Source organism: Leucopleurus acutus (assembly GCF_964270905.1).
Source record: "Leucopleurus acutus genome assembly, chromosome: 5".
NCBI lineage: Eukaryota > Metazoa > Chordata > Mammalia > Artiodactyla > Delphinidae > Leucopleurus > Leucopleurus acutus.
Genome location: NC_139147.1, coordinates 23,001,538 through 23,016,980, shown reverse-complemented (window position 1 = coordinate 23,016,980; position 15,443 = coordinate 23,001,538). Strand labels below are relative to the sequence as shown.

The 15,443-nt window shown below is 31.7% G+C and overlaps 1 protein-coding gene across 4 annotated transcripts in view; it reads left to right on the top strand.

The window, feature by feature from the left end:
• NCAM2 (neural cell adhesion molecule 2) overlaps positions 1-15,443 on the top strand; it is a gene marked incomplete at both ends in the record, with an annotated part of 498,781 nt that overhangs the window by 383,144 nt on the left and 100,194 nt on the right. For all 4 annotated transcript variants that reach the window (XM_082839435.1, XM_082839433.1, XM_082839432.1 and 1 more), the window contains 2 exons: positions 11,153-11,340; positions 14,699-14,795. In XM_082839435.1, the coding sequence (XP_082695561.1) occupies positions 11,153-11,340; positions 14,699-14,795 (285 nt within the window). The remainder of the gene's footprint in view (positions 1-11,152; positions 11,341-14,698; positions 14,796-15,443) is intronic.

Sequence of the window (15,443 nt, the reverse complement as noted above, 5' to 3'; positions counted from 1 at the left end):
AAAAAGTGTCAAGGTATTTTAGACATTTAAAAGAAAAAACATGTGCAGTTAATTCTTAGCTAATTTAAAGGGCTGGCTTCTTCACAAAATAGGCAATAAGAGTCTGTGAAAAGCAAGGTATTACTATAGATTAACACAGGATTGAAGTACTAAGTTCTGTGATGTTAGGAGAGTCAAGCGAACATTGGCACACTTTTCTTCCTCTGTTAAATGGAGTGATAGTATCTAGAATACATATTTGTCCTGGGTTTTCATTCATTGAGTTAACTATAATTTACTGAGTATCTACTGAGTGTCAAATATAAATTCAGGTGCTGTACAGACTGTGAGAAAAGCAACATCATCCTTATTCTCATGGAACTTATGTTTTAATTAGGGGGATGGAACACATACAACCACATTAAGATGAAGTATACAAAAAAGTTATTAGACGGGGTACAAAGGACTGAAGCAGGAAAAAGTCAGGGATGGTTAGGGTTTAAGGAGCAAATTTAATTTGGATCTGGATGGAGACAAGTTCACAGAAGTAGGCATAGGCCAGCTAGTGTCGAACATTGTAAATCATCATAAATGTTTTTGATTTAAGAGGTGTGAAAAGAATCTTTCGGAAAGGTTTAAGCATTATCTTAAAATAGAAACTAGTAGGCCAGTAAGCCAGTAAGGATGGGGTTTCTAAAATTGACCAGGTAATGAATATGGCTTTGACCAGATATATAATAGCATGGAGAGAAGCAAATGGTATCTTTATATACTGTGATTTATGGTGAGGAATGAATGTCAAAACTTTTAAAATCGAAGATTCTATTACAAAATAAAAGTATTGTTGCTAGTATTTGTAGTTCTTAAACTTTAATATTAAAGAAAAATTTGAAAATTTTATACCATGAAGTATGATGACTACAAGAGAGGACAGTGTTTTCACTGAGGTCTGTAAATTTTCTGGAGAGCATGCAAGACAGATTTGCTGTAATCCCAATACTGTTTTACAAGGACCATACATATTTATGTTAACAATATGATTTTAAAAGACTTAAATTTATTTTTCATTGATTGTAAAGCTTACCCTAATAATGCTTTTCAATTTTATTCACAAAATGGATAGTACTGTAGATAGTGAGGTTGTAAAGTGAGCTGCCTGATTTAATTAATTATGAAGCTGTAAAAATTCAAGTAAAAGATTTTTATATTTCAGTTCGCACAGCTTGTGTTTTGTTTTGTGATCAGCTCCAGCCTTCTCACGCACCGGCAGAATTCAGGAATCCAGCTAGCACTCAGCAAGAGCTAAAACAGGTCACAGGTACCAACCACCCTGTGTTTTCAGGAAAAAAAGAAAAAAAGAAAAAAAGACTTCAGAGCCTCAGAGGAAATGACAAGAGAAGGTGAAAAGATTGTATTAAACAAGCAATCAAGTCAGCAAATCCTGTATAGTGACAGGAATGCAGTGATGACTGCTGTCAGCTCTAAGTCTCAGTAATAAGGAGAGAAAGAGAAACAGAGAGAGAGGAAAGGAAAGGAAAGGAAAGGAAAGGAATAAAATAAGATAGGGCATTTATCAAAGCAGGAGTACCTCGGCATCAAGTCTGAAGGCAGTCTTAAAAGTTTCTTTAACGTCTCCTGATGTGCCTGGAATATGAGTTTCCTGGTTCCAACATTGAGGAAGTGACAGATTCAGATCCTGACAAGCTTTGCTGTTTCTTCTTAGGCTGGCAACTTTAAATAGAGATTTAGTCAAGGTCATGGATAGAAGTATGTTGAAATGCTCTAGTCTATACAGCTACCATTTAATTAAATCTAAATAATGTCTCCTTAGATCTTTCCATTGTGATAATAGTGAAGAGAACACAGTTCCTTGATTTTTAAAGTCTGTGTTCACTTTACATCCAATTTTACAAAATCTCCTTCTTACAATCTATGCAGTAATATGTACATTTTTATTAATCATATAACCATTAAGTAGAAGATATGGAAGCCTAAAAATAATCTACTTTCCAATATTTTCACCACCTAGGACCTCTTGTATTATTTTCTCTTGTGAATTCTCTGGTTTTAAAGATATTAACTTATTAAAATGATATTTAGTAAAGTGGGATTATTCTTCATTTTCATTATATATTCATGAATACATATATATATATTCAATATATTCAATACCTATATATATATTCATATGAGTACATGTACCAGAGACTAAAAAACATGAAACAATTAGCATTACCCAAGAGATTTATATAATTCTAGCCAAAAGCAAATGTCACCTTTTATATGGTTCACTGCCAAAGATAATATTTACCAATATGTGGTAAATATAATATTGATAAATACTATAACTCTCTCTACATTTTTAAAATTTGTGCCAGACTCACGTTTTCTATGTTAGTAGATTCTTAGAGATTAAGGAAACCAGTTCAACTCAATAATTGTATAATAAAAAAGAAAGAAAGAAAAGAAAACCTAAAGTCCAAATTAATAAACAGAAAACAAAGGTAACTTCATTGTTATCTGGCAGAGGTGGAACTTAAATTCAATGGCAGGCCTGAAGCTATTTCTAATACAGTATTTTACTTATAAGCAGCAACTGCAAAATTCTCTTTTCCAGTGTGGTTCATCCACTATTGTGTGTGTGTGTGTGTCCAGATTCTGATTGTAAGACTTGTGACAATCCATGGGAAGCACTTAGCACTGTGTTCAACACATTTCATGTGCTCACAAATGTTAGAGGTTAAAATTCATACTCTTTTGGGAAGATTTCCCTGTGCCTCCTCTGCACATCCTAATTAGGGCCAATGCTAATGCCTTTTGAGACAGGAACCTTATGCATTCCACTTCAATTGTGCTATGCATTGCCTTGTGGTATAGTTATTTATTTTTGCATCTACCTGATCCACTAGAAAGGATTCCCTGTTGGCCTGAATTCCCCACACTTAAACAGTGCTTAGTATAAAATAGACACACAATAATAATTTTGGATAATTAGTGCAATGGCTGCCCTTCCCAGAGGTTCACATTCAGAATCTTTAAGAGGAAGCCTTAGGCATCTGATTCTTTCCCCTATAAACTCAAAATACGCTGTTGAGGAAAAGCCAGGGTGACAAAACCTTTATAGCTAAACAATTATATCCAGCATTTGCTAAGGGCTTAGTGTCAGTAGACACAAACTTTGATATTATTTTGATTAGAAATGTGTAATCAGTTCAATCATTAATATTTAGAAAATTTTTACTATTTTGTTGTGCAAGGCACCTTATGATAGCAGTGTTTGAAATGGATGATGGAATAAATGGAAAAATAAACAGTTAAAATATCAAACCAAATACAACCAAAACATAAACAAAATGCAAATTACTCTCAATATCCTATAGAGAATACTTAAATTTTAAACCAGTTATTGTAAGAGTAAGGTATGTAGAAAAAACAGAATTGCATCACCCTTTTCATGGTAACATGGATCTAATTTAGAAATTCAAATAAAAATAAGGCCATTGTTTAAGGAATCGAGTACAATATATGATACCACTATACTGTCAGAATTAAAGATGAGTTTAGCTTTCTTGAAAACATAAGAAAAAATATAATACTGTTTTTTTTCTCTCAAGCATATTACTTCATGTGCAGTGACTTAAATTTTTAAAACATGAAAATTAAGGCATTTACAATTTAATTCTGAATAATTAATGTCTCCCAAAAAATAAAACAGGTAACTCAAAATTCCCCTGAAATAATGCATATTTGTGTTCACTGTAGAATGAATTCATATATATATATATGAATATACAAATATACATATATATTCGTTTACATATGAAAGAATCAGAATTTCACTGCTGAGAAAGGTGCAGAATGAGGAACATGCTAGTATTTATGTTTGACATTTTTAGAATATGGAAGATATTTTTGCAGCTATATCTAGCATTTTTTGCTATATCCTATGTATGGTATTTTTATTAACAAAATCCCCTTAGTCTTCATTATAGTCTAGAGCATTCTTTTAATAGGGGCAGTATATACTCAAGTAAAATACATGTGAAATATAATTTAACAAAATAACTATAAACTGTAACTATCAGGTTCAGATATGAAGACACCATACTCAAATTGGCGATTGCCCAGCACATGTTGGAATTAACAATGATGAAAGCAATGTAATATATTTTCACATCTTAATGTTTCAACAGTGATTTGGAAACAGATAATAACCTAATTTATTAATCAATATCCTAATAAGTTGAATATTGAGCTCTACTTGGGAAATTCCTGTGAATTTTCTTGATGTAAAAATTATATAGTAAATTCATTTTTAAATAAAAAATATAATTAAGTGTTTTAAAAGGCAATTGTATTTTAAGATATTAGTAAATATGCCCACTTGGGGATGAAATTTATTTTTTATTGAGCTGTCAGATGATAGTTTCCATTTACTTTAGGCAATCGTTTTTTTTTGTTGTTGTTGTTGTTTTAGTGCAAGAGTTTACTTGTCATGATCAAGAGCAAAAGTACTATGAGTTAGCATATTCATAATTTCTTAATCACAAGAAAGCTAGACAGCACTATTTTAAAATTACCTTTGAAATACAAATATTGTATATAAGCAGTAACCAAATTAACTTTATACACTAGATTATATTTCTTATTAATTCAAAATAGATGGTATATTAAAGTTACCAAACTGGAATCTAGGGGATTGTCTTTGACTTTCTGATGTGGAAACAATGTGTTATCTCTCTGCTCACAATCTTAAACTTATAGTTTTTTATTTCAGTTTTTTGTGTCTTGTTGCTGAGATTGATGTAAACATACCTGTGAATTATCTCAGGTTACCTTCAGTTATAAAATAAATAATCTTGAGAGAACATATATAATAGAGTAAAACTCCAAGATGGTGAGGGAAGCTTCTCTTTCATGTTCAATGTTTGATTCCCAATACCCAGAAGAGAACATAGAATGAAATCAGGAAATATTTGTAAAATGTAAATTATACAACTAGGCGAAAATATATTTTATTGTCTTCTTGTCCTGGTTCTTCTTTTCCTCCTCCTTTCTTCCCATCCTCCCTCCCTCTCCCTCTTTCTCTTTCTCCTACTCTAGTTTTAGATTATATTTTTTCATATGTAAGATTAATTTTCCTGAGTTTTTATCTAAGCACTGTTTATTCAAGAATATTTTGCCAAAACATGGTTCTAGCCATAAAATCCAGGGTGGGGAAAATGACTGGCATTCCCCAGAATATATTTCTTTTTATATCTTAGCTTCTTGTACATCAGCATGGAAATTGGAAAACTGATGATTTTAATTATCTCACATTCTTGGCATCACCTGGACATAAGTGGGTGTACTAATGTGCAGTGTTTTCACTAAAATCATTCTAATCTGCATTAAATGTTTACTTTATTGCTTAAATATAGTATACAGGACATAATAAAATGCTTCCTTGGTTACTTGGTATAATCACTTCAAACATTAATTCCAATGTTGAGTAACATTGTTAATGATCTATAGAAACTAGTCCCTGAGAATATATTTATACTTAGTAATATAATAACTGGCATAGCGGTATGATTTCATGAAATGAATATAAAGAGCCAGACTGTGATCTTGGCTCTGCCACAGCCTTTCCAAGTATCCCAGAACAAAGTTTCTCGTATGTAAAATAAAGATTCCCATGTTCCTTTCCAGATATTAGATCTTATGAGATCTGTCCAGTTCTGCAGAACTTATAATGACCGTGTGCACAAGTGTTGCAAGTTTAGCTTGGTTCACATTTAGATACTATAAATACAAAGATCTCTTCTTCTTGCAATGAGAACTTGGTGAATTCACTCAGTTGGGTATAAATCTCCCATCTTTCCTGTCTGAAAGTCTGGTTGGGGTATACTTTTTATTGTGTGTGTGATACATTTAAAAAATAATTCTAACTCTAACAAACACTTCACATGTACAAAATTACAGAAAACAACTCAATGGTTCTTATCAGGGTCACATTTGCTTCAGATCTGTCTTTGTCATTTCCTCTTAAAGAGAGGGAAGCAAGTATTTTTGTTTGTTTTTAATTACCTTTCTTGGGAGTACCCTTTCTTTTGTCAAAGAGAAATTATTCTGACACTTGTTAAAAATGGCAAGCAAAACTTTATTCAAAACTGTTGCAGTAGGGGTCAAGACTGCTGCAATGGAGCAGAAAGATTAAACACAACTCTGAGTACAAGGACAAGTAGGGATTTATAGCCAATGAGCAGAATGACAAGAGTCAATGGATGGAAAATTACTAACAGGAACTTGATTAAATTTCAAGGATAATGTTATTCTTATTAAACTGGCCTAATAGGATTCTTGCTAAAAGCAGGCCATGGACATAGACAGTAAGGAGCTTGAATGGCAAATTTGGAATTTGTTACTTTTCAAGTTTCTCTTATTTTTCTTCTCAACTCTTCTCAGATAAAATATTTGTTCTTCCAATAAAGTTATTTATATTCATTATAATTTGTAAAATATTTTAATTTGGAAGTTAATATGATTGAGGGGACATACAGTACCTTAAGAGATATTTCCATAACTTTATAGTTCATGTAGTCAGGAATTAATTTTCCCAATGCATAGAATACAGGGCACAAAACCTAGACAAAGAATGCAAAGAATGCAACTTCAAGGTGAAACTTTGTCTATGCGTATCTTCCTATCTGCATATATATATATATCTCATCAATTCTGATCTTTGCACAGTTCTACTCATGGCATATTCCTCTTCCTTCCTCTAGGCTTTTTGTTTTTCTTTTTAACTGCCAAAATGTATTTCCTCCATACAACATTTCAAGCCTCTCATGATGTGAAAGCCTTACTCTTCTGAAAAGGCCTAATTTTCTGAAAATTACAATTTTGGGTTTACCAACCCGAGATCCGGCTACATTTGTTTAGCCTGAAGTCTTCACGTGTTGCCTCTGCCAGAGGCACATCCTTTTCCAAGAAGTGACCCAATATCAATTGTTCGATTTCATTAACATGCCAACCTTGTGGCAGTGACTACGACTGCCTTGCTACTGGTTTGATATTTATAAAGCATACAATGTACAGGAATTTAGTTTCTGTTTTATTGTAGAGAGGAGTTATCAGTACTTTCCTGCCTCACACCTCAAATACATTTTTAAATGTAGCTTTCAGTATAGCATGTTTTGCCTGTAGCACGTTTGCATGCAGCATCAGTAATTCCAAATTAAATTCCCACTGAGATCATCAGGCAAGCAATTAGTGGCAATTGCTTGCTTTTACAGAAAAGCCAAATTATGCCCTAAGTTTATGGTTAAGTTATAATAATATACACATACACACAGATGCTATATTGCGGACAGAGTAGACTGTGAGTCAGGTATTAATAGTTACATTAATGTGTGTGATTTTCATATTGAGGTATATATATTACATGCAAATACATTATTTATAAAACTCTCTCTAGCATATTATAATGCTAAAGAGGTTATAGTTCATATAGATTAAGCAATAATAACATATCTTATAGATAGAGCTAGAGCTAGAAATGGATATAGATATAGCTTAACTTTTGACTTTGAATATCGGGAAGTTTGGCTTCTCTTACGGTTGCACCCTAATTAGTTATACATTCTTAGGTTTTGCACTTAAGCTTCCCAGGTCTTGAAAAAGTTTTTTCTTTCCTTTTCTCCTTGAAAATACCTTCTGTTCAATTTAACTGAACCACTGAATTAAAAATTAACTGACAGTTTAATATCCAGTAAATTTAATGTACAGTTTTAGAGAACCAAGTAAGCATCTTACATCGTGTAAGCCATCAGGTATATAATTGTGACCAAGACAAATCTTATTTTATTAAAGTATAATTGACTTACAATATTTCATTAGTTTCAGCTGTACAACATAGTGATTTGATATTTTTACACATCAGGAGAAGATCACCAGGATAAGTCTAATTATCACCATAAAAATTACTACTAGATTATTACTACTGTCTATATTCCTCAGGCCATCCATGCACACATTACATTCTTGAGACTTATTCATTTTATAACTTGAAGTTTCTTCCTCTTAATCTCCTTCCCCATGGCAACTGAAAATTTTTTCTCTGTATCTATGAGTTTGTTTCTGTTTTGTTATGTTGGTTTATTTGTTTTGTTTCTCAGATTTCACATGTAAGTGAAGTCATATGGTAATTGTCTTTTTCTGTCTGACTTACATCACTTAGCATACTACCCTCTAGGTTCATACATGTTGTCACAAATGGCAAGATTTCATTTTTTTATGGCTGAGTTATATTTCATTTTGTATATATATATATATATATATATATATATATATATATATATATATATATATCTCAATACCATATCTTCTTTTTTTTTTTTAAACGTAGTCAATTTTATTCTCCTTAAAGCACAAAATAGAGTCTTTGGTTGTACAAACATCACTAGTTATAGTCTTACCAGGAGGTCCCGGCTGGGGTCGGGCCGTTAGTCAGCGGCCAGAACTCCTGAAGGGACCTCTTTTTTTTTACATTTTTTTTGGAGTATAATTGCTTTACAATGGTGTGTTAGTTTCTGCTTTATAACAAAGTGAATCAGTTATACATATACATATGTTCCCATATCTCTTCCCTCTTGCATCTCCCTCCCTCCCACCCTCCCTATCCTACCCTCTAGGTGGTCACAAAGCACCGAGCTGATCTCCCTGTGCTATGCGGCTGCTTCCCACTAGCTATCTATTTTACATTTGGTAGTGTATATATGTCCATGCCTCTCTCTCGCTTTGTCACAGCTTACCCTTCCCCCTCCCCATATCCTCAAGTCCATTCTCTGGTAGGTCTGTGTCTTTATTCCTGTCTTACCCCTAGGTTCTTCATGACATTTTTTTTCTTAAATTCCATATATATGTGTTAGCATATGGTATTTGTCTTTCTCTTTCTGACTTACTTCACTCTGTATGACAGACTCTAGGTCTATCCACCTCATTACAAATAGTTCAATTTTGTTTTTTTATGGCTGAGTAATATTCCATTGTATATATGTGCCACATCTTCTTTATCCATTCATCCGATGATGGACACTTAGGTTGTTTCCATCTCCGGGCTATTGTAAATAGAACTGCAGTGAACATTTTGGTACATGACTCTTTTTGAATTATGGTTTTCTCAGGGTATATGCCCAGTAGTGGGATTGCTAACAGCTGGGTTAAACGACTTGAGGCAAGGGTGGCGTTGGAGCTGGCAGGGACCCCACCCCAATATACCATATCTTCTTTATCTGTTAAACCCATAAGATTCAGAATATTTGGTGGAGAAACAATCATATATCAATAGATCATTCAAATTTCTATGATCATGCTGAGGGAGAACATAGGATCTGTGGGAACACAAAGTAAGGGAACTAACCCACAATTGAAGGTTGTGGAAAGGCTATGTTAAGTTAGCGTGGAGCTTAGTTTTGAACGCAGCCAGGTAAAGGGAAGGACAGACACATTGCAGCTAAGGGAAAACCATAAGCAGATACATCTGTGTAATATTAGCACACTTAAATGCCAATATGTGTCACTATTTATCTGACCCTCTTTTGTGGGACATTAAGTTGTTTTGAGATTTTGTTTTTAAAGTAACAATGTGCTAAAAGTCCTTTATATTAACATTTGATAATATTTCTACTTATTTCTCTGGAGAGATATCTAAGACTAGTTTGCAGAATCAAGATTACAAAGTTTTTTTAAGGCTTTTGTGTTCCTGCGGAATTGTCCCAAATATATTCTCCTCAATAATGTATGATAAAGTCCGCATCACCAACACATTGCTAGCAGTGAATATTATAATATTCCTGGGTTGAATAGAAATTCAGTGGACCCTAGTAAAAATTGCCCCAGATTCACATACCACGCCTACAACTTTGTACTAGAATAAGCTTGATAGCTCTTACTCCGGATCCCTCATGCTTATGACAAAGTAACACCTTCCTCACAAAGTCATGAAAAAGATGAAATGAAATAAAATGTATAAGCTTATTATTATATAGAAAGCATTCAATAAACATTTCATGCTTCTATGTGAGATTGGCATTTAAAACATACAGTAAAACATGTATAGGACAATAATATTTAAATAATTATTTGTGCATTTGTACTGGAGATTATAATTCTTATATTACATATCTGATATATAATCTGTTGATATAACAAAATTGGTAGAAGATCATCTTTAAGTAATTTGAGTAGTAAAACAAAAGGTTTAATTTAGGCAGTTTGAAATTGATAACTTATGAGGGATATTAAGTTTTAAATAGTTAATATTAGTAGCAACAATAATCAGTATAAATACCAGCAACGTTTTAGCTACCACTTAAGAGTATGTTATGTAGAAATTTGTAAAATGAATTCTCTCAATTATACAGTCAAGATATTGAGACTCAGAGAAGTTATGGTTGCTTGGCATTTGGGCTATGTCATAGTTCTTGAATGGAACACGACTAAAAACCGTGTCTGTGTCTTCAAAATTAGGTTTCTTCAATAAAATGATATAATGCATTTATAATGTATTTTCTATTTTCTCTTACCTATCATTACAGAGGTCTGGTGTAGGGACCTGACAGTTGACACAGCATTATAAAAACTGATTAATATTCAAATTAAATTAAACATACCTGGTTATTAAAAACTGGAAATGACATTTCAGGAAAATATTTGTTGTTTAGTTGTGATATTGCCATTTCAATTTAGATTTTATATCTGCCTTAAAATGTTTTATAGAAGAAATTATATGACTAGGACAAAGTTAAAAAAATGACACAAGACCACAAATTTTGTTTTATCCTAAACTCTCACTTTATGAGTTGTTTCAGAAATATATTTCACATATGTAGAGAGCCATTAATTTACTTCATGGAAATTGTTGTCAGATTATTAAAAGCAAACAACTTTGAGTGTCAATATTTCATATTTTAATAATTGGCTGACTGAATATTTTTATATTAATATTAAAATGATTTGATGAAACAGTCAAATGATATATTTTCATTATTTCTGATATCACATATTAAATATGTGAAATTAGAATTGTTGTGGCTTCTTTTTGTAGTCAGTAATGATTACTATTGTTTATACTAATTAAATGACTCTCTTAAATAAAAGGTCTGTAATGTTATATTATATTGCTTTACAGATGCTCCCAAGTTCATATCAAACCAAACAATTTATTACTCTTGGGAAGGAAATCCAATCAATATAAGCTGTGATGTGAAATCTAATCCACCAGCATCAGTTCATTGGAGAAGAGAGAAATTAGTCTTGCCAGCTAAAAACACCACTAATTTAAAGACATATAGTGCAGGGAGAAAAATAATATTAGAGGTAAGTCTTCATGTACATATCAACAAATTGTATTACTTTAGCAGTTATCTACTATTTTAGAACATGTTTAAATATCTTAGTATCTTAATATATAATATATATTTCTATCCTATAATACACATATACCCTATTGTATATATTTCATGTTTACTTACTCGAGGGAAATTTTATACATTTGGATTATGGTTCGTTGATGGTTAATGTCTCACTACTTATATAGTAATATGGGTATATAGCAAAAGCCATTATTTTTCATGAATTTATTTTTGGAAAAAAACCACAATTATATCAGGAAAAATATAGGGAGAAAGAATGAGTAATTTGTCAGTTATTGAGTGCCAAATGTTTAATTTCAGTGTTGCTACTGGACACTGAGTCTGTGGTTACACCTTCCTGCTCCTTAGGCTGGTATATATAAATGCTATCTACTGGCTACATATTTACACGTTCCTAAATAAACCAGATTTACTTGTTCATTGCCTCATTTTTTTTTATTATTTTACATTAAGATTGTAGATAATTGTTTTTATACTGCCAAGTGCCTGGCCTTTAAATTCTGTTTGAATACAATACCTTTAATTTAATAATTGCAGATTATGTGTGTGTATATCAATTTCCAAAGTTTATATAAGTCTATGACAATGATCATCAAGCCTCCCAATTTATGATGCTTTCATAACAATTAGGAATCTTCCTGAAACAACCTTTTTAGCTAAAAAGATGCTACATTTTCTCTACTAATTCAATATATATAAATTTTAAAGATACATGTTTTCGAATAACATTTGAGATCCATACCACATTAACTTAAAGGTATTCACATTGGTGCCATATTAACACTTCCACCCGATAAATGGACTTAGTGAAACATTTAGTTGATAGAATGATTTAGCTATCACTTCCCCCAAATGTTTGGATAGCTGACTGTTTGGTAATTAAGCCACTTTGTCTAAAGCTATTTCAATTTAATTTTTTTTTTTTGGTTTGTTTGTTTTTTTGTATCTATATTAGAAGAACTATTGGCAAATTGACAGGGAGCTCAATTTCACAAAGACTTTGGCCAGATTCCATTGAAATTTTAGGTATTTAACCATAGCAGAAAACTGAGGTTCTTTGATTAAATACATATACTCATTTTTTAATTTACGATTTTTTGAAAGTAACAAAACAGTCTATAAATCCTTTGGGTTATTGCCAATAAATGCATTTCTAAAGGACATCCAACTTTGTTCATTTGTTTTGCCTAGGCACTCCCCTGAGGTAAGAGGACAACTTTCAATATATGAACAAAATTTGATGCAGGAGGTTTCTAATAGGTAGATTGGAATAATATTCTGCTCTGGATCATCTGTATTGTTCCTTGCCCTGAGTAAAGGTGCTAACTGTTAAATAAATGATTTTCTCACCATGGAATATACAGAAAGAGGAAATCAAGTTTTTGAAGGTTTAGGAAAAAGACTTGCAAACTCCTTTATTAACATTGTACTCTCAGTTTATATTTTGGTGTTCAAAACCACATTTGTTATTCTGTTATATTCTATCAAAGCCCAACATCTGAAGTAAACTTGAATTATTTTGACTGCATATTAAAATATGAATAAGTGGTATCATAAGTAGATGTTTATAGCACTTATTAGATAAATATCAACAATAATTTGCATATTTTAAACATTTAAATATTTAAAATAAATATATATTATGTATCTTTGTTGTATATTATTTTGATAAAATTATCTATTATTTCACTGTGCTGGAATTGGGTGTACAACCACTATTGGACTTTACTGCTTTCCTAGAATACACCAGATATACTGCAGGGCACATGATTTGGCCCAGGTGTCTAGATCTGTGTGTTTTTAATAGTCTGTGCTACTAGGGGTATTTTCTGTATTTGTTAATCATAAAACACGATAAAGAAATTATTTCAGATAGAATTATAAAGCTTTTATCTTTTGATAGGCAAACTCCCAGGAACAGAAAAAACAACTGAATTGAGCTTTTTAAAGTTTTATTCCAGTTAAAATAGGTATATTTACGTTACTTCATTAATCTTGAGGAGCTGTGCAATAGTCAGGATTCTTTGTCACGGCCATCCTGTCTTTGCGTTGCATTGATTCAGTACACATTCTTCCCTATGGGGTATACAAATGACTTTCTCATATGCCTGTAGAATAAAGACATTTTTTTGGTCAAATTCATTTCTCAGTAGTAAAATTATTTTAGAGTTAAATTAACCTAATTTATTAAAACCTGAATGTATGAAAAATGAATATTTTAGTCAGTTAGAAGTACTTATATAAGAGCTGTTTAAGCCTCTAGTCCTTAAACGTATGATCTATTCCTAGATGGACAGCTGACTAGAAGATGAATGACACAGCTTTTTTGTACTCTTTCAGAATTATCATCTTCAATGGACCTCAAAATTGCACTTTTAGTTAATAGCCTCCCATTATCACAAAACCATTTCCCCCTTTGGGGACAGACTTGAAATTAACAGCAACTCTTGTTGTAAGCATATTCTCTCTTAATAATAGTAACTGGGATTGAAAATTATATCTTTACTATCATCAAATCTCTTTTCTGAATTGATACTTCAGAATTTCGGTACATTATAATTACAGGGTTGGTCCCACCATTCAGCAATAGAATCCCAGAATGTTAACTTAATTATGGATTTCAAATGTGTAAGGACTGAGGTCAGCTATTTTCCACCTAAACTGAAAGAGAATTATAGGAATTGAACAGAAATGGAGGCAAGATACTGTTATTAGATATCAAGATAATGTGCCTATCTACAGGAATTGCTACACAAGGGCAGTATTTCCTTGCAAAATGCCTTCCTGGAAAGATTTTTCTTTTCAATGGGTCCTCGTCTTTTGTTAGTATTTTATGTTCAATAAAGTCATAAGAGGAAGAGAAAGCTGACATATTTCGAGCCTTTCTTAACTTTAAATCTGCCTGATCTTAGGCTACAACCTAGAAAACAAAGAGTTAACAATGCTTTTAGTACAAGATTCCTATTTTCAAAGTCAGGTCTGTAGCAATTATAGAATACATATTTTCCAAACTGTGTACTACTTTCTGAACTTTCATAGGTAAATATCTAATGATTTTTCTATTCAATATATGTAACAAAATACTGGCATTTACTTAATAAATTAGTAGACTATAATTTACCTGGGCCTATGGGTAGTACAGATCCATGGATTACATCTTGAAAGGACACAAAAAACAATTACGGCAGGGAGTTGTGAATAATTGAATATGTGTAAAGATGGTAAGGCATGCTAGAGGCTATTTTAAAATTTCTGTGATATTGTTTTAAAATTGTGAATTTTTATTATTATAATTATTTTAGATTGCACCTACATCTGACAATGACTTTGGACGATATAATTGCACAGCCACTAACCATATAGGAACAAGATTTCAAGAATATATTCTTGCTTTGGCTGGTAAGTATAGCACAGTAATTTCTGAGAATTCATAAAATATTTCTGGAAGCAAATAGAGTTTATATTTTGATAATCCTGATACAGGTTATTATTAGAAACAAAGAACTGCTGCTTAAAAATTTAGAACAGTTGAATCTGATATATAGTGAGGACTTCAAGATTAATTTTAACCCTGATTCTAATTCCCCTAACTTTATATATGACACATCTATGAAAGAAGTAGGAAACGTATGTCTTAAGACATCAAATTACATTTCATGTAAAGTAAGAATCTTGTCAGAAAATAAAAACAAAAGATATCTTTAGAGAAAATGAAATTAATCTATTTTAAAATTCTAAATTTGAAAGAACAAATAGTAACCTTATTTTTAAGCTAAATAGAAAATTTAGAGTTATGTAACTTACTGAAATATTTCATTTTGTATATATAAAAGCATTCCAGTTCTTCCCTTAAAACTTAAAGATATAAAAATAATATCATGTAGATTAAAATTTACTTTAACCAGAAACCCTGATATGTTTTTATTTATATTTATGTGAATATATACAAGCACATATAGTTATAGAATTTGCCATTATGTTTTACAAGACTGATTAGGAATCTGGAAATATCCATTTTTATGCTTTGCAGAGTTCAGATGATGCAAA